The sequence below is a fragment of the Xiphophorus couchianus genome, chromosome 5 (genome assembly GCF_001444195.1).
Source record: "Xiphophorus couchianus chromosome 5, X_couchianus-1.0, whole genome shotgun sequence".
Lineage (NCBI taxonomy): Eukaryota > Metazoa > Chordata > Actinopteri > Cyprinodontiformes > Poeciliidae > Xiphophorus > Xiphophorus couchianus.
In genome coordinates this window covers 39,002,304-39,023,234 of record NC_040232.1, presented here as the reverse complement: position 1 = coordinate 39,023,234, position 20,931 = coordinate 39,002,304, and the positions used below count along the sequence as shown (strand labels likewise).

General features: G+C 35.9%; 1 protein-coding gene across 2 annotated transcripts in view; it reads right to left on the bottom strand.

Moving 5' to 3' along the window:
- The window catches only part of vav1 (vav guanine nucleotide exchange factor 1), a 28,488-nt gene extending 11,461 nt beyond the window's left edge, over positions 1-17,027 (bottom strand). For both annotated transcript variants that reach the window (XM_028019158.1, XM_028019159.1), the window contains exons 1-11: positions 16,870-17,027; positions 16,497-16,594; positions 16,269-16,385; positions 11,528-11,644; positions 7,941-7,999; positions 7,288-7,353; positions 5,941-6,049; positions 4,712-4,807; positions 2,800-2,868; positions 2,604-2,707; positions 2,420-2,519 (exon numbers count right to left, since the gene is read on the bottom strand). In XM_028019158.1, the coding sequence (XP_027874959.1) occupies positions 2,420-2,519; positions 2,604-2,707; positions 2,800-2,868; positions 4,712-4,807; positions 5,941-6,049; positions 7,288-7,353; positions 7,941-7,999; positions 11,528-11,644; positions 16,269-16,385; positions 16,497-16,583 (924 nt within the window). In that variant the 5' untranslated portion in view covers positions 16,584-16,594; positions 16,870-17,027. The remainder of the gene's footprint in view (positions 1-2,419; positions 2,520-2,603; positions 2,708-2,799; positions 2,869-4,711; positions 4,808-5,940; positions 6,050-7,287; positions 7,354-7,940; positions 8,000-11,527; positions 11,645-16,268; positions 16,386-16,496; positions 16,595-16,869) is intronic.
- Between the last annotated feature and the right edge of the window lie 3,904 nt (positions 17,028-20,931).

Here is a 20,931-nt window from a genome sequence, read left to right as displayed (position 1 = left end):
TAGTTTTCTGTGTTTCTCCACTCGTGTCCTCATGGTTTTAGATTTCATTGTGTTCTTCATGTTTGATCTGTATCTAGGCCTGTCGCGATAAACGATAAATCGATTAATGTACGATAAATTAAAGCTATCGACGTCATTTTAATTATCAGCACTATCGTCTCTTCCGACCTTTTTCTCTTTCAGCTAATGAGACTGAATGAAAAAGGGCTCAACTTCGGTGCTCTCCACTGACCCTCATTTCCTTAGTGTAAAGCCCAGCGCACACTACACGATCTTAGAGCTGCCAGCCGATTGTCGGCCCATTTTTAAAACCTGACATACCACACATTAGCCGACAGAAATCCTAGGTATAACGGTTCGATCGGGTTCGTTCCTGCCATGTGGTGTCCAACAATGGGCACAAAATAATGGCTACAAGTCCAGTTAACTAATTTTAAAACCAGGCATTATCAATGCTTTACTACAATCTACCTGCAATGCATGTGGCTAGTGTCAGCGTAAAGTCCTGACTGACAGAAAATCATTAGAACCTATTTACGTCACGTTAACGAAGAACAGCTGAAAAGTTACCGGGTTTATCAACTGCGGTAGCAGTTTCGCTCCAACTCCTCCTCTTGTCATTTCTATATTCTTTGCATGTTAAATAAACATTAATGTTGTTTCCACATATCATCTCCAATGTCCGCTGGACTTCGGGTTGTGCCGTGTCAGCTGTTTGGGATTCCCCGACGTAATTTACCCTCAGAAAACACGGAGGAGAATCCGCGCTTTCTGATTGGCTACCTGTCACATTCAACAGGCTGCGTTAAGATCCCAGAAGGGGAAAAAACCCTGATTTAGATCGGAGCGGCAACGACGATCTACCATAACACACCACACAATCTTAGAAAGACCAACGATCTAAGATTATTGTATGGGGAAAAATAGGAGCAAAAAATCTGTAGTGTGAATTATTGCATCAGGTAGTCGATGTGCCCATTTTCTCTATTTAAATCTAATTATTACTGAAGGGCAACATAATATACAGACTTCATAATCTTTTGGTTGAATGCAGTATTTATTTTCACTATGGCTTTATGTTGTTTAGTTTTTTTTTTCCAAGTGAGTTTTTTGTTAATGGAGACTGAGAATCCATTTTATTTTTGTTTTTGGCTGTTTTGTTTATTTTGTTTATCAGTTCCAGTGTTTAGTGTTCTTTTGAAAATAAAGTGTATCTATCTTTGGCAGGAAATCGCATGGATTATTATGTCATTTCCACTAAATCAGTGTAAAAAGATCTTCAAACAATATTATCGTTTATAACAATAATTTTTGAGGCAATTAATCGCTCAGCAAAATTTGCTATCGTGACAGGCCTATCTGTATCATATTACACATGTTCTGCCAATTCAAAAGTATGCCACATATCTCTTTAGTATGTGCTTCTGTGTATAATTATATTTTCCTTTAAAAATATTTTTCTCTTTATTTTCAGTTTTTTTTTGTTTTTCTTTGTTCACTGTAATGTCTGGATCTCTCAAAAATACTTAAAAATGTAGTTAACTCTGGACAGTGACTCCAACACTGGAAAAGTGGCTCAAAAATACCTGGAGAAACATCCAACATTTCAGCCCAGAACAGAACAAACCTGGAACAGCTGAGATAGTAAAGAACCCGTAAACCCAAAGGCTGCTGGTAGAGAACCTGAACCTGAGATGAAGAGCCCCCTGCTTAACAGTCAACATGACATGAAGTACAGTTGAAACCAGATATTTACATACACTGAATGAAGAGACACAAACACTTTTTTTTCTAGCTGACTGAAATTAAATCAGACAAAACATTTCTTGTTTTAGCTTAGTTAGAATTACCAAAATTATTTTTATTTGCTAAATGTCAGAAAACTTAGTCAGAACATAACTTAACCCATAGTTAATAGAACACTTGAAAATGCTCAGAAAGAATAAATGCCATGCTGTTCTTTGTTTTTTTTAAATGCTAACTAGATTTAGTTTTTTATGTTGTTACTCATTGTTTGCTATTTTTATGTCCAAATAGAAAACCTTCTTCAACACTATAACCCTTGAATCTTGAGACGCTGAACACTTTAGTTGCCAGTAATAAAGCATAAGAAAGAGCAAAGAGATGAGTCATGAAATACATCAAACATGGACCAGAACCGGCCACTGTGTCTCTATAATAAGGTCAAACTGAGACTCAGTTCTCCTTTTCACTTCTGAATGACTGTGTTAGAGAACAGATCATGGATGTAAAAAAGAAAAAAAAAACACACAAAAAAAAAACAGAACCAATCTCAAATGCAGTTTCCCGTAAGTAGATTAAAGTTGCTTATCCAGCACAGATGAACAGAAAAAAAAGGGCAACTTTCTGTCTTCCCGGTTTTGTGGAAGCTATTTGTGACTGTGTGGGACGTCCTCACCTCCAGCTTCATCCTGACGTCCTCCCTCGAGTTTGATACTTTGTCCAGGTGCTTGCTTGCTGCCTCCACCTGGCTGCAGTAATGGCCGTACAGAAGCAGCCTGCAGGGAGGCACAACAGAAAAGGCATCCGCTGCTCGGATCAGTTCAAACACACAGTGTGGTGTGTGAGCTGCTGCTGCATACCTTTCCTTGTAGTTAATGAACACCTGGTAAAGATTCTGGGCTCCGAGATGCAAAATGGAGTTTCGAACGTCTTCCAGCAAACAGCGATGAGTTTTAGCCAACTCCTACGAAAAACCCACAGTCATGTGAAACACTGAAATAATCTGATGTTTACACCTGATATCTGAGTGTCTGTCCAGATAATCTCCCTCTTTACCTTTATGTTGATGAAGATACTTTCAATGTCATGAGGTTGAAGAAACTTTTCAAGGGGTTTCATAAAGTGCTGCACAAAACAGGGAGAAGTTCATGACTGTGTGGGCAAAGACGTTTTAAAAACTTTATAATGTTTTGGTATTATTGAAGCAACATTTCAGCTTTAAGAAAGAAGAAATATCTAAAAAAAATTATATACTGTGTGTCATACCTTTAATTGATGTCTTTATATATACATCATGTGAAATTTATGTTATATATAAAAAAGCAAAAACAAAAAAACATACATTTTAAAATTGTATGTGAAATGTAATAAAATGTATTTCCAGCTGAGGAACAACATTAGAAAACCCCACATTTATTTTCACTTAAAATCTCATCAAATGATGAGAACATTTTTACTCATCACTTTGAAAGCGGTTTGGCCTGTTTAAACCACCGAAGTTCAGTTTGTGTGCTCCTTTTACGTCTGTTAATATGAAACTGATCACCATGGTTACATCGTAAAGACTGCCTGAGACCTTCAGAAAGACTGCTGTTGCAGTTAATGAGTCCTGAAAGGGGATTAAAATGACTTAGAAAGAATTTGAAATCATCAATTTTACTGGGAAGTAGGTTCATCGTTTTGAATGTTAAAGGGTGCAGCGTGTTCACCCTGAACTCAGACCACAAGATGCTAACGGCAGCCTCCAAAAAATGCCTAAAATGCCATCAAAGCTCATACAGCTGACTCCTAATAATGTTTATATCAAAGTTTAGATCTGAACACTCAGAAAGTGAGCGCACATGTAAAAATGAAAAAGGAAAACGAAACCAAAAACAAAACTTTTGCTGCTTAAAAAAATAAAAGAAACAACAAAAAAAACATGAATGCCAGAGGTGGAATAAGATAAGATAAGATAAGACCAGGACTAAATTTAAATATTTGGCAGCAGAACAGAGGATCTGTTTGAACGAAACCAAAAACAGTTTTCCTGAAGAAAACAAAACAAAAAAAACCCTCTTGAGAATCTATGAAGCAGCTTGAAGAGTTATGATTTGTGGAGGTTTTGCTAAAGCAAGAACAACCAAGCTTAAAGTAACAAAGCCCATAAATAACTATAATGTTATTCAGAAGATATTTAAGGAAATATGAGACTGTATCTAAGAATTAAAGCGGAATCAGAACTATAACCTCCAACATGACAAAATATACCAGTAAATCTACCAGAGAAAATTAAGTAATGGCAAGTCCAGGGCCTAGTCAAAGCCTAATATCATTTTCTCTTATGATGAAATGTATTCTTGTTAAAGTTTGTTGCTAAATGTTTAAAACAAGTGAACCCTTTGATGCTTAAATGGAATTAAATCCCTTTTTGTAGGGATAACAAAATTAAACTATATATTGAAATGTGATTTTTTTTATTAAAGAAATGTATCCTCATTTTCTCATGTGACTGATATGCACAACGACTTCCACATTTATTGGGGAAACAGCTATACATATGTAAATTGCCTAAACAAATTCACATTATCATGCTGTCCAATCTCTTTTTAGGTTGATGCATGTCAAGGAACGTTTATGCTTCCTTTTTCCTTGAGTTGTAAATATGGTCACACATTTTTCTTTTCCACTGTTCAAAGTGGAAAAGAGGGGAGAACATCAGATTACAGTAAGCCATATGTGTGTTGAATCATAATGGCTAATAGTTGACCTAGACTTGTTAATATAATAATTAAAAAGGAAGTTTTGATAAACAAGGTTGAAGGGGAATTTTAGTTCATCTTGGTGTGAGGATCATAAGGGAGACAAAAAATGACTAGTACCTAAAATAAAAGGCAAATTTATCTCAAAATGTTTACATATATTTGTCATATGAATGCCAATAGAGTGCACAGTATGTTAGTGTGTGTGTGTGTGTGTGTGTACTTACCTGTAAGATAGAGTCCAGTGTAGCAGTGTACTTTTCTTCAGTCTGTTGGATTTCCTGCAGGCAACACTCTCGTTTGTCGACACCAACCTTCTGCTGCTGCATGTCCAAGAACACACACACTGTCAAACAAGGCCTCACATTTCCACACTTCCACAGGGTGGTTACGTTTATGGTTAATAACAACAAAAGTTGACCAAAGTGGTTCACAATTTTGCCAAACAAAATGAGGCTTTGACAGAGTTGAGCAATTTTATGGTGAGAGCTGGCAGAGCAGCGAGGCTCCACCACATTTGGGTTGCCACAGTAATCGCCTATCTGTTGTTGTTAGGATCTGAACATCCAAGAGAAACTGTCTGGTTGACCATGGGGTCACCTGTGTGCCAAACATAGCCCCGAATAAAATTAATCACACCACTTTTCTTTTTTATTCACCCAACAACAGCCTTACAGAAAGTGCTCCTGAGATGTGTTACTGTTTTCTGATGGCTCTTAGCCAGTAAATCAGGCTCTGCTCACGTCACACAGTGCGTTGGGCCGAGTCACAGCGCAGATAATCTTAACAGTTATCTGTGCTAACAAGCTGTTTGTAATTTGATTGGCCAAAAGCTTTCTGACTTGATGTAGTTCTATTTGCTTTGAATCTGGTCACCAGAAATTCACCACATTTAAAGTCAACATTTTTACCAGGTACAGATTTGCAGGTGAAGGTGAATTTTGGATGGAGGATCTAATAGGTGAAAGATTTGCTGGCAAATTTAAGGCAAAAAAGGCACAAACTTATTCATAAATGCACATGATAAACATTAAATGTTGTCCTCTTAATATCTGAAAAAAAAAGCTGATTTCAAAGAGATCATATTTCTTCCATACACATGTAATCAAAAGGATTAAAACATGGCAAATAATAAAAACATTAGGCAAAAATAGCTAGAAAAATTAAACAATGTACTTAAATGCATGAGTTTTAAATTTGGCAAACATTTTTTTTCACAACGCAGCAAACTTTCCTCTAGCTTGAATCTAAAAAAAAAAATCTAGAATATTTTTATTTTGTTGCAGTAAATTACTCAAACAAAAGACCTCAAAGCTCTCAGGCTGGTGTTTGACGGTGAACAGGTGTTGGGGCAAACCAGACTCATTTCAAAAGTTCAAGATGGTGAATGTCAAAGACCTGCAGAGATGTGGGTAACCAGATGCTGCACACAGGCTGCTTTCTGTTTGAAACTCACAGTTTCAGGCGGCTCCTCTGTCCTCATCAGGTCCTCATAGATCTCATCCCCTTCATTATCTTCATCCTCCACAAAATCGTACAAATCATCATCTTCATCCACCGTGTCACTGTAAGACATCATACAAACATCATGTTACCACCTTTAGTTTTCCTTTAGTGAAATTTGTGCACAAAATTGCACTAATGTGCAGTTTTTAAAGATAATTTGCGATAGTGTGAGATGAGATTTTGTAAATCAGCATTAAGGTCATTTCTGAAAAACTGTTTACTTTAAAAATGTTTTTCTTCTGTTTTTTCAGATAAATTCTCTTCTCTTTTTTGAAACTGTGTAAACTTTTTGCTTTGGCAGAATTCTTAAGCTAAAATCTTTCTGACATATAATGCCTCAAAAAACCTAATTAGAAAAAATAACTTATGATTGTTATAGTTCTATTTTATTCTACTGTATCCTATAAAAGTACTTTTTATATTTGGTTTAACCTCAAGAAGCAAATGAAGTTAGTATTAATACTATATGATCTGCTGCTAAAATGTTGTATAATTCTGTTTACAGTTTCTTAGTCGCTTTGGTGCATTTCTAGAATCAGTTTTGATATTTGCACAGGAGTAAGTGAATTTCTCAACACAGTCTGTACAAATACCAAAACACCATGGTTTTCCTTAAAAGTCAAGTTTCCTTCTCAAAATCCTTACTTCATCTCTCAACATTAAATATCTGTATGAATGATCATATCAGTGCTTTAGAATAACTTCTTGTTCCATTGTGTCCGGACCAGACAGTCAAATTGATTGGTCATGTTGTCCATATCACAGTGATTCTGGACGTTTTGATGTAAACTATGGCAAAGGTATTGTAAGTTGGAATGGTGGGAGCTCAATGGCAAAAGACTGAACAAGATTCACATTTATGAAGTTATTGTAATTTTTGGGAGATACTGCCAGTGTGAGACAGGAAGGAGAGCACAAAGAAAAAAAGCAAAAGTAGAAATGGGAACTTAAGTCCCTCTCTCAGTTTTCCTCAGTCACTTTGCCACATTTCTCAGAACAGAATTGAAATTCTCAAGACTACTTGTTCAGTCTTCAAATCGATTTGTCACTGGTGCACATAAAAAAAACGATGTTTCCTGTTCCTTTGAGCAAGTTACAAATGTTTTTTTACAGATAATCTGTGAAAAGGTCGATCTCCTCCACCTCCTTCCTGAGCGGCTACCCGGCGGCAATTACATTTTCATCAAAAAACACTAAGTAACTAAAATCAAAATAATAATAATAAAAAATACTATTTGTCTCTTGTTTTTCATTAAGACTAAGAATATACAGTATGACTTCTGAGAAAAAGACTTACTCTATCTGGTCGGAAAGGCCGCTGTAGATCTCATCATCAGCAGCACATCCTTCCAAAGGAAAAGGCCTGGAGCAGAGAAAAGGATGTTTAGATGAATTTGTGTTATATGGCTGTGCAAAACACAAACCATTGAGACAAAATGTAATGAGAAGTGTTATGTTGTGAGCATTTTAGCTTTGCGTTTCTGATTATAAAAACAATACATTATACGAAACGTGTTTGTAAAAACAAAAGTTTTGCTTGGTAGAATAATGTGTAGAGAACAAAAGGCTTATGGCCAGTGGTCTGTGGTCTGTGCAGCAACAGTAACGAGGAATTCAGACCAAAGCATTGCAGCTCTACTTTATATAGACCATAAGTGAATGATTTACATGTGAAAAGGAAGGATTGAAAAGCCTGATGTATCCACTCTAAATGGAGTCTGGTAAAACTGTATGATCTTTTTAAAAGATGCACTACGCTTTAAAATTTTAAAATATAATATAGAATATAATTTGGTTCACAGCATAGGACCAATATTGTATTATATACAGTTATATACACATATAAATATATGAAATATTAGATGAATGTAAAGCTAGTTTTAAATGTTTTTTACCAAAAAGAAACACTTTTACAGTTGCATTAAATGTTAGAGGAACAGATTTACTCACTGAAGTCCTCGATGTAGAGCAACATGTGAATGGGACAGGACGGACAAAGTGTTCATAACCTGTAATTCAAAAAGACCCACACATTTAATGAAATGCATGAAGAGAGAAAGAGACAGAATAATGCTATTAAACATGTTTCAAGTTAACACTGAATAATTGTTAACATGTTACTGCCTCTATTACAACGAGTGATCTCAGGAAACCAGCTTCACTAACCACTAGCATGTGACATAGTGGTCAATACTAGACTGTCTGTGTGTGAACTCAACGAGTTTTAAGTTTTATGCCACAATTTGGAAACTTTAAAATGCTTCTTTTTCTTTTAAACAAAGACTAATTATTGACATTGTTCTGTGTTGAAATACACCAAAAATAATCCTTAGTGCAGCTTTTTGTCTTTCAGTAACGCAAACACTTAGTTCAATGGCACTGAGTGACAAAATGCCCTGTCAAACCATAAAGATTGCTTTGTAGTCAGCAACTTTTGACAGTTTCAGTTTGATTTCTGCTTTCACTCAGGGCAAAAAAAAGGATGAAAGATTTTTAGAGAAGTAAATATTTGAATGAACTGGTTTCTATCTTAAAAAAATGTACTCTCAGTTGATTGGTCGGTAGGCTGGTATGACTGGCAATAGGCAGAGCTTAGCCCAGTGTGTTCAGCAGGCTTCAGAAAAACAGAGACATTTGGCAAGAAACAGTTTTGGTTCTTTTTTGCTTTTCTAATCCAGGAAAAGATCTCGATCTGGACTTTTTAGCAACTATTTGATTAAACATTTTGTCTTCATATGATATGTTAAAGGTGCATCTCAATAAATTAGAAGTTGATTGAAAAGTCAATTCATTTCAGAAATTCTATCCAAAACCAGAAACACATATTGCCATTTTTATCACACAGAAATCAGTTTCACTTTTCAAGACGTATTTTTAAAAATACGGCTTCAGTCTAATGGAAATGTCCCCAAATCTGATTTCTTAAATAGTAAAAGTTTTATCTAAGACCAGTATAAAAGTATTTTGTTGATTTACTTTATCTTGGGGAAAAATGCTGACTTGAAGATTGTCCCATTGACTGTCTCTGACACCCTCCACTGAATGCTGTGTCCACCCATTTGTATGGAAAGTAAAAGTGTAATTGAAAAATCAGCGGATGCCACAGAAATAACCTTCAGATCACTTATTTTTTAAGTTGTTATTTTTTTTGGCTCTAGTGGCCTTCATTTGATAGTGATAGGACAGTAGGTAATGAGAGAGGGAAGACATGTGCCAAAGGTCACCAGGCTGGGAATTGAACCTGCGACAGCCCAGTTGAAGTCAAAGGCCTCCCTATGTGGGTCGTGTTTAACCCCTGCACCACCACAGCACCCCAACCTTCAGAGAACTTTGAAACAAAACCAAATCAAGAATTTAACAGCCAGAACTGTCAGTTCTGCTCCGGATCCTTCACACACCCTGAACAGGCTGCGTTCAGGATGGGGGTCAAGATTGTTGTATTTCTTACTGTGGCGTTTTGCTGTATCTGAACCCCATTCACAACCTATAAAGTATTGTCAAGAGAAAGATGAGAAAAGCCAGATTCAACAATGTAGATCACCTGAAGGCAGCTATCAAAGCAGCCTGGGCTTCCTTCCCTACTGCAGCATAGCCACATGCTAATCGCTCCATGATACGTTGTATGCATGTACAGGACATGGACATCTTTTTTGAATGTTGATATTTCTGTATTATAATAATTTTAGTGGATCTTGTAAAACATTTCAATTGTTTGAAAAAGTGAGTTTTTGTTTTTCATTAGCTGAAAGCCATAAACATAGAAATGATCAGTTATATAACATTCCAACATTTGAACTATATTGCTATATGCAAAATGAAACTACATGAAAAATGTTTCATTTTTTAAAATGAATTAAATTTCCCATGATACTCAGATTTATTGACAAAACAAAAAAAACTGTACACCAAAATACATTTACCATCAGTAAAGATATTTATATGCAGTATATCTCATAAATTATGATTTTTATTACTTTATGTCCAAATAATACAATAAAGTTGAAATGTTTCATCATGATATAAAATGTACCGCTCTCCGTACCTCACTGCGTGACTGACTGGAAGTAGTAAAGTGAAGCAAGAAGAGAAGTGACAGTAACAGGCAGGAAGCTAAAAGAACAGAGTGCAGGTATCAGCAGCTCACTGACTTATTATGTTACTGGAGGAAGAAATTCTTTATTTACACATAAAGCCAACAAAGCGGCCATCTTCGAAGCTGCTTTTTCTTACTTTAGACAATGATTAAAACACAGAGAGTGAAAGAGGGCCGTGAAACACTGAAGTGAACGCCGTCACTCAGCCCTTTCAAATGACAGACAATGACAGTATCAAAGTGCTTCCTGTTGGGGCTCTGTGGGTTGCCTGCAAGCTGCACTAACTAGTCCAAACTCCGATCATGGCTTTGGTTTCTGCACTGTGTTACATATTCCCCATTTTTGCAGGGACTATTGCTAGGACTGCATAATGAGCACCACTCCTAAGAACATGTGAACAATTTTATTCAAAAACATTTTGAATAAAAACAATGACACTAATATATCTAATGTTTTTTTTTAAATCGGGCCATACATTCTTCCAGGTCTTCTAGGAGTCTACTTTACGTAAATGAACTGTCTGAAATGTTAAAGACGAATCAGGTGCAAAATGTCTCACTTAAGCATCCACAGCTTTGGTGTTTTTTTCAAAATGAATCATGTTCATTTTGAACCATGTACACCACAGAAATGAATGCCATTAACTCAGGCATTCTGCGTTTTGAACTGTGAGTTGGAGGCACTCTAGCAGTAACATTTTTGGAGAGGTTTTGAATTTATCAGTACAGATGTGTTTACGCAGTTCACTGTGTAAACACGCCAAATGCTGCTCTGCTTCAGAGTGAATTAAAGATGGAAACAGTGACCTTGGATGTACTAGCTTTGGTACTTGTAAAAAAGAGTCACAACATTTTTTCCTGTCGGCAAGAGCTTGGTGACAATTCAGTGTTTCACACGTCTCTCTCTGTGGAGAGCTCTTTTTGATATTTCACTTTAAACTTTAATTTTCTAACCTGAAGGCTCATGCTTCAACCAGCAACGATCAGTAGAACTGATCGATCCTGTTGTTTCTGTAACCCATGGAATCCTAATACGTAATGTAGCTGTGGGTTTTGCAGCTCAGTACATTCTGTCACCATTAACGTTTCTCAATGACCACTATGAAGAGTTGTAGCGGAATAACTTTTTAACAGAATCAGGATTTTAGAATAAAAAGGATTACCATTCAGAAAGTTTTGCATATGTCCAACAATCAAAAATGTTGTTTTAGAATAACAAACATATTGTCTGCACTCTGACAACTAGACCGGTATGTTATGTAAACAAGAGCCCATTTATTTAGATTTCATATCAATTAAAATAGAATTTATGAAAGCAAACTGCAAATTTTACAGCCTCATGCCCTCTGTTAACCTCTACGTATCCAGATGTTTCTGAAGATAAACCAGTAGGTTGTGATACACAAAAAGACACTAGTGTCCTAACAGAAACGTTTGTTCATACCTTTCCAAAGTCCCGCACGTCGAACAGTTCAAAGGCTTCAAACAAGTCATTCTTCTTGAGAGAAAACTTCTCCTGACAGATTGCCAGGAAGGTCCGGATATTTTTCAGGCATAGAAACTAAAAAAAAAAAAAAAAGCCCAAACATTATTACACATAGAGACAATTTATTGCACAATCAAGTAATTATGTCATTGTAAAAAATTCTGCATATATCAAAAATAACTTAAAAGAAATTTCACTTCACAATTTCTGAAGCTCCACTGCAACCTTTGTGTAAATAGGTTTAGTTTAGTTTAGTTTGGTTAGGATCCACATGTCATAGTTGTTCTTACAGTGATCCACACATCACTTCACTACATCACTAAAACAGCTTTAGAAATTAAATAAAAACAAAACAACAACAACAATAAAATTCAATACTGCCACATTGGACGAGCAAGCGTTGACTGCCAGGAAAGATTAAAGGATTTCTCAAACACGTGAAAGAATCAAAGTAACTCTTTAAGTATGTTTTTCATTAGGGAATGACATCATAATATATGAATCTCAAAATAAAGTTTAAATTGTTCAGTCTTCTATTTTAGACAATTTATTAACAGAGTCCCAATTCATGAGTAATTAAAGTAAAACCATATTGAAACACTTATTTTTAGCCACACCATGAATTAATCTCCCATCAGGTTTGGATACCTGCTTATCATCTCTTGGTAATGAGGGGCCCGCTGCCCTGCACGTCAACAGCGCTAACAACTCTGATTGTGTGCAAAACACAATTTCAAAAATAGGTAAGAAAGAATTCCTTAAGGCAACATTTAGAATATATCATTAGTTGACTTCCTTCAACAAAAAACAAAGACAGATTTTGAATCTTTGCTGAGTTTTGCTGCGTATTTCTAAAATAAACAAATCTTCATACTAACATTTATATTCACTTTTCTGTTAATTCTTCTTTCATTTCAGTGTTTGATGCTTAGTTTTGATTTACAGTCACACACAAATAATCTGCGAATGTAAAACTTCAGTAAGTCAACAGTCTGTGAGTGTTGCTGATTGAGTCTCCGTTTCATGTCTCCACCTTCATGAAACTGTGTCGCTGTTAGTCGTACAACATGAAGGCTGGCATTTTACGCTGTAATAACAAATGATCAGGCAAGATGACCTGCTGAATTTAAGCATATTACTAAGCGGAGGAAAAGAACTAATATGTAATTTAAAGAAAGCACACGTTTCTTTAAAAATTTCAAAGTACCCTTCTGAAACACACTGACATCCACTCATGAGATTTAATCATTTTCTCCCACCGGCTTCCAGATTGGGCTCAGAAGATGAGAGCTTTTCTTTCAAGATAATATCAGGTATATTTTAAAAGGTCTTTATGCAACAATATTGATAAACAAGATTTTTATTGTTTGATAAATGATTTTCTACAACCTTTAAGGACATAATTGTCAGCCATGAACCCTTGTTTTAAAAAAAATATTCCATTTGTTAAATGCTCAATTCAACCCCAGTCAAAGACTAATGCTTTGATCCTATAACATTTTTACTTATCTTGCATTTTGTGGTGTAGCCTGAGATTTATAAATGGAGACGCTTAAAGTCTGCCCCTGTTAACTAGCAATCCAAATGTTTAATTGAAAACATCTTAGAAGTTGGATCTTGCAGACAGAACGGGCCACATGAACTCACACAGAAACGCATTAGGATACAAAAAAAAAGTGTCTTAACCTAAAACAACTTGTCAGAAGAACGGTAATTGAGACCAAAATAAGGCAATGAGAGAAACCGCACGGAGCACGGTTTGAGTGATATGGTGGTCAGACATTTGCTGCTTTTTGTAACTTCCTGAATCTGCAGCTCTCCCTCAGTCTGTTTCTCTTCCTGACTCTCTGTTTGTCTGTCTCACTGTGTCTCTGTCATTCTACCTCTACACAGCTAAATGCAGAACTCTAATTTGAGAAAAGAGGAAACATTAAGTTCTAGCTGCTGCTGCTGCTGCTGCTGCTGTTGCTGCTGCGCACATCAGGGTATAAATGAACAAAACAGCAGCATACTTGTTCTCACAGAGCAAACATAATCAGAGCAAAGTAATCATTGGTGTTTAATCATAAGGGATATCTCCGACTTGTGTAATGTCATCAGGTGAGCCGATGCTCTGATGACACATCACAGTGGACTCTCTGTCTTCTGTTATTCAGAGGATATTTCTCAACCAAATCTGACCTCATAGGATTTCCCAGAGTTTCACGTGCACACTGCACCCTGCACCCTGCACCCCGCTCACGTCTAGCAAGGTTGCAATGGCACACACACATTTAGACACACACTTGAAATGTTGCTCAGACACAGTGTCATTTCTCTTGAGGGGATTAGACCCAGCATGTGACAATCTCTCTGTGTCAATGTCTATTTTGATGTTCCCAAACCATCATACTGTCATCTAATATTGGCCTCTTTGCTAATTATGTCATCTCATTTTCATCCTGTAGTAACAGTAATTTTCACTGCACTGAGAATATGATGCTATCAGAATGTAATCCCTCCCAAAAAAGCAAACCTTCAGGCCTGTGCTTACAATGCATGAACTGCTGGTCTCTCTGAGTTTTGGAGCTTTTTCTTCTTTTACATGCATGTTTACATAAGATTTATGTCAGCTTCTGTCAGCCTCTTCAATAACTTAGAAGGCTATATAATATAGGTAATAGTGGCTACATTAGCTAGCTATCTGCTAGTCTGGCTACCCTGATCCAAAATGTAACAAAATTAAATCCCACAAATTCGTACAACTTCTGAAATGTTTTTTTTAATTTATTTCTTTAATCAACTTTAACTAGATTTCAGCCACATGTACTGTAATATATATTGATTAGTTGGAAGATAGCATTTAGTTCAAAGTGAATCTTGTTGGCTAACCCTATTAGTTTTAGATGTGAATCAGCACATTTTATGACATATTTTACAATGCATGAAGAGCTTTTTGACGAATCGTCATTGACGAATCATTCATCTTTTTATCTAAATTCAAAATTCAGACACTAAATTCATTGGCAGATACAGTTTTATGATTTTTCCAGGGTCTAAAAAATTCATACAAATTTAAACATCTACATTTAGGTAAGTTTTAAATAACAAAGATTTTCCCCATAAGGGCTGAAGTAAAATTTTGTTACATTTGCATGTATATCCATTCAAAACCTCTTTTCTTGCCTTTTGTTGTTCCTTTCAATGTAGCAATAAAATTGGGAGTTGTGCTGCTCTACTGGGAAATTGGGTCAGTTCTGGCACAAACTACTCCCTCTTTTTGCTTGATTAACTAACAACTTCAGTGTCATTGACCAACAGTTGTCTTATTTTCTCACAATGCTTACAGTGTATTCGTATGACTGAGGGAAACCCACTTCACATTGACAAGGCATGCCACAAAACAATAAAACATATTGCCTGATCGATAGCTTTTTTGTGAGTGATTATGACTCCTCCCAAGCGGTGCTGCTCTATGTAGAGCTAAGTTTATGTATGTCACCCTAATTAAAAAGAATTATATTCATAGCAAAAACATAAGAGACGTCTATGATAATACATCACAAAAAATGCTAAGTTTTTGTATTTTTTAATTTAAATTAAAACTCCAAAGTTGATCTAAATGTATTAAAATGTGTCTACGTTGTTTATAATAAGTTATCTTTCATTTGTTGGGAATTATCAGCCAAAATTGTATTTTCCTACAGGAGTATGGTCTGTGAAGGTTGCACCATGTGCAAGGCAACCCCCCCCCCAAAAAAACAACAACAAAAAAAAAACAGTGTGAGCTCACAAGGCCAGACAACCCGATTCCCAGAAAAATCTAAGAAGAATTTTACTTCTAGTTTTCTAGGGTGTGTTTAGCGTTTTTCATAACTAAAGCTACAGTTATTTTCTATTGGGTTAACATATCTTTGTTTTTTAATAATTCAGCACTTAGATTTAAATTAAAATGATCTTTCAAATGTTTCATAAAGTCTTAAATTTAACTGAAATTTAATTTGCAGGAATGGAGTTGGTATGACAAGTATATACTATGAGTAACTCATTTTTATACCTTGTTTCAGATTTATTGTCATTAAATCTTTTTAGCGTATTTGAGCTTCAAGCAATAAAACTTCTTGTAAAAGAAACTTTGGTATTTTCTTATATCAACTACACAATATAAAAAGTCAGCGTTACGCTACTGATCTATCAAAAAACTCCTAAATACGAGCTTACAATATACTTTTTTTTGTCAATGTACCAAAATTGGTTTTTAATGCAGTGTATAGATTTTTTAAAAATGTCTGTAAACTTTACCACATTTATTGAAGATGCTGTTTTGTGAGATATGAAAAGTTTTATAACTCCTAAGAATGATTAGCTGTTTGATCAGAAATTGACGGAATGCAAAAAATCCCCTTAATTTGCTTGAGGTGTAGATAATGTAGATCAGTAAGAAGAGAAAGTCTACAGTTTGGGTTCAGGACTTGAATTACAGAGTTTTTGGGTTTCCTGTTTTTCTATGTACACCATTTCTTTCTGTTTGGCTGCAAACTTACTCCACCATCACCACCATCTCTACTATAGTTCTGCATGCTTCCAGAGCAGGTGAGATAAGACATTTCAATATTTTCTTATCATATAGCCTTTTGGGCCTCAGTGATGCATGCTGGCAGAGTAGTAGCTATGAAAATCACCTATGGAAATGGAAGAGGAAAAGATTTGAGTGATGCACCTGGGACATTTGTGGCCGCAGGTTGATCTCTCTCAGGTTGACAGCCTGAGGCAGCAGGTTGTTGAGCAGCTGGCAGAGCAACACACCATCTCTGAGAGCTTGAGCCAAGTCACACACCTAAGGACATCAACAACACACACTCACACAAATTTGAATGGAGAAGCAAAGAGATGAGGATGTACATTTGTATGCAGGTGTTTAAGTGTGGGTGAGATGCAGCTGATTTACCTGTGCGCCCTCCCATGTGACCCGGTGGTTCTCAGGAAGAACACGGCACTCTATCAACCACATCGCACACTGCCTCCATAGCTCCATCTTTGCTTTTCCTCCAATATAAAGTTTATACAGAGTAATTTACAATATATGCTTCTTGCAAAAGACAAACGCTTGACTTTTTATTTGACCTTTGACGCAGTAAGAGTCCATTTAAGTTCAGCTTTACAATAAATCAGTTGAACTACAAAGATCACTGAACTGTCACACTTGCAGCCATTTCAAAGAAGCAGCTTTGTGAAAAATAACAATTCCCTGAAATCTACACGGAAATACTTCCTCTTTCAACTAAATGACATTGAACAAATTTAAAACAATCTAGTCTTACCTTTACTAATTCCTCTTCACAGCTTTATGTCTTCTATCAATGTTCACTCCGTAACTTAACTTTCATTATCTCATGTTCAGACTTCAACTTCAGCGCTCTTGTTCTGCCTGTCTTCCGTAGTGGGTGTTCTGCAGAGCTGCACTGTGTTGAATGCTTTTAACTTCATCCCGCAACTTCCTTTTTCCTCTGACGCACCCTCACACACAACCATCGCCCAGACACACACACAGAGACACACATGTGTGGCCATACGCAAAGTTTTTGCTGTTGCTGCTGTTGCAAACTGATAAAAAAAAGAGTGTGAGTCTGCATGAGAATGTGTGTGTAGACTTATTGCAAGGAACTGATCAGATGCAAAATTACTAAGCGTGCATCTGTTTGTGTGACATGCAAAACAGAGGTTTGCCTGCATCAATTTTTATAAAAGCACCAGCACATGCAGATTTTAGAGCTGGACTGTTGGGTTTTGTATCATTTTACCAAAATGTTAATTTAGGGTCATGTTGAAGAAATGTTTGAAAAGCACATGCAGACACCAAATAACTAAGTAAAGCTGTTACAATGTTGAGGAAACATTTCTATGTTTCTGTACAGTGTTCTGAATTTTGGTAAGTTTGTCTTGAAGCTGAAAACTGCAGACATCCTAAAACTGCATAATGTATATGGATACATTATACATTATATGGATATATTTGTTCACAAAGAACAGAAACACCTAGCAGCAGTGAATCAGACTCAGACTGTTTTCAGACGTTTCCTCTGAAGCAAACAGAGGCTCTAAGAAATAATTCTTCCAGGACAGGAACATTTAGTTTTTATTATTACTTAGAAACTGTGGAGTACTCATTACTTTTACAAATTTAGAGCATACTTAGAAAGACTAGAGAATACTTATACTTATCTACAACTCTGAATAGGAGTATCCAGAGATTACTTACTTATACTTATCTAGCATCCCAGAGGTCCAGAGGATATTTACTTACTTACACTTATTTAGCAACCCAGCAACCAGGGATTAGAACTTGGAATCCAGAAAAACTACCTTAGCAACTACTTTTTAGACTCCTGTTCTTCCAACCCAGAAAAGGAATTAGACCAGAGGGCACTTAGTTATACTTATCTACCAACTCTGAATAGAAGTATGTAGTTTATTTACTTTGGATGAACATTATTAGCTTTTTCTTCTTTTGCTATTTCCTTTGGTTTGTTATTTTGTTTGTATTTCCTTTTAATTCCTGTAAAGAGCTTTGTATTGCCTTGTTGCTGAAAATGTGCTATATAAATAAAATGACCTTTACCTTTTACCTTTAAGAGAAGAAATGTGATTTTTAAAGGTACTGTTACATAGAGCAAAAACAAGTCTTCAAAAAAATTAATCTTGCATTTTAGCTGTGAATAGGTTCTGAACTCTATATAGTATAAACTACTAAGTAGCTTACACAAATTGATTTTTTGTTAAATTATGAGCAAATGAATCCATCATGATTACAAAGGATTACTCAAGATTTCTAACGTTTCATTAAGTATGCAAAACCTTCACACAGTCCTAACTTTTTAACAATATAGACATGTTGTTAAAAGATATATTGCTGCTTGCTGTTTATAGATGATAATAAATTCAAATTTTAAGTGTTACCTTTCTAACCCTTAAAACATAGTAGACTAATTAAATGTAGTTTTTCCACATACATGAAAGCACATTTGAAAAAGTCAGCTGGCACATTTATACTCCATAAAATACTCCATATTAATACTGTTAATATAATAATTTATACTCCATATTAATTACTAATGCACACAGTATCAACAAAACATATTTGGAATTATTTTAAAAAATTCTAAATTTCAAATATTATTGAAGTATTACTGAAGACAAATACATGATTGTATCAATAATTATTGATGCCTTTACACTAAAACCCAGAGGATGATAATCCTAGTTTAGATTTCTGCTTCCTGGTGTTACATCATTGAAAATCTGAAGAAGTCAGGCAAGACATGAGGAAGAAAACTGTTGATCCAGATTTGTCTTAGGAGGGCAATTACAATAGACAAGGTTATTTGCGGAGACAGACATTAGCAATGGATGTCAGAATCCAACACCCAGCCAATCCAGTTACGCTTTATTAGTCACTAAGTTTCAAGCTTGTGTGGTGGAGCTTGTGTGGTGAAGCAGAGCTATCACCGAGGCGATCAGGATGTAATGAGTTTAATGTTTTTCTTTTTATGCAGGATTGTTTTTTGTGCATTAAGTTAAACATGTTATCTTACAGCGTGACAGGTGGTCTGTAGGGCAGTAAGAGGCCCCAAAAAGAGCAGAGGGCGTGGCATGCCGGAGTTTATGCCACCTTGCTCACACACACCTTTCAGTCCTGCCCATAAATTTATTACATAATAAGTTAATTACAAAATTGCTTAAGAAACAGAATTTTATCATCTTGGAATAGCAATCAAACAGATTTCAGTTCCATAAAAATTCTTGGGGAAGAGTTCCAGATATGTGTAAGCATAATTATGTGTTTTTACCGTTGTGCAGGTTTAGCGTTTTCATTTTATTATTATTTATGTGCTTTGTGTTGAAACTGGGTGTTGAGCATTTGGCATTGCTACTTACTTGTCCTTGTGCACACAATAAATGTCTATTAAAGGGGCCATGTTGTTAAACGAGACCAAGACAGAAGCATAACAATACGAGACCGAGACGGAGAACACACAGGTCCAGACCGGACTGCAGCTCTCCATCCCTGCTAAACCCTGATGACCCTCCAGTAAATTTGAGAGGGTCTCTTTCCTAAAGCCATGATGAAAGTCATATTGCTGGAGTGCTATGGTGGTGCAGGAGTTAAACACAACCACGGCTGTCGCAAGTTCGATTCCTGGCCTGTTGACCTTTGCTGCATGTCTTCCACTTTCTCTCATTACCCACTTTCCTGTCAATTCACTATCAAATAAAGGCCAGAAGAGCCGATAAAACCTTTAAAAAAAAGTCATACTGCTCCTGAATCCAATCCAAGATTATTGAATTGTATTCCTCTCTCAATTTGCAGTTGATAAGAATTTATTTTCAATGTGTTAATGACATATCACAATAAATTAAAGTTTGAAGTCATTTTGTGTTAATGCTTTAAAATGTGTCCCAGCACAGTGGAACTTGGGAAGATGCTACTGTTGAAAAGGTCTTAAAGGTTAGAGAATCTGTGGTATATCAGACGGTGTGTATGACCCTAACATTTATTTTATTTATCCTTTCAGAAGCAGAAACATCAAATTAGTACAGCTTTCATAATAATAATAATAATAATAATAATAATAATATTTGTGGGCTTTATTTTAGTTCCCAACCTGCAAGGAAACAACCAGAGACCTAAATTGCTTTTCTGCAGAAGAGGGGAGAGAAGTCAGACACGGAGAACTGCAGTCAAACAATTGTCTGGGATCAACTTCACCGGTTCTCAGTCCTCAGCTGCCTTTTATTATCACAACAAGGAAAAAGGGGGTTGGGTTTCTTCACATAGTCACACAGGCAGTTTTGTCAGAGACTTCTACCACAGGATGTCCTGGGACATGCTCTTTCAACTGCACAAGGCTGACCAGTTTATATCAAGCAGTTTGATAACACAAGAAGAGTGAGTAAGCGTTTCTAATCTCCAAACAAACATCCAAAGAACAGTTAATAATGTACCATAAAAGAAAAGGGGCCAAAGAACAGAGAAAAACACAAAATAATAATAATATGAAAACATAACCTTTCAGACAAACGTATTAAATGAACTTAAATAATAATAAATCCAATAATAATAATAATAATAACTCACCAGCAAGAAAGTGTTGGCTGAGTCTCTTACCTTTCTTTTCTTTTATTTGTTTTTTGTTGTTTGTCTGGGGTTGTTTAAGTTTGGTTTTGGATTTTTGTCATTTTTTATTTTCCTTAGTTTTTTTCTATTCAGCGTTGCCTTGTTTTCTAATTCGGTTCTTCCTTAGTGATTCTAGTTACATTTATTTCTTGCTTCTAGTTATTCTCTGTTCTAGTTTCATTAGGTGCAGTGTCTTCCGGCCGTCTTC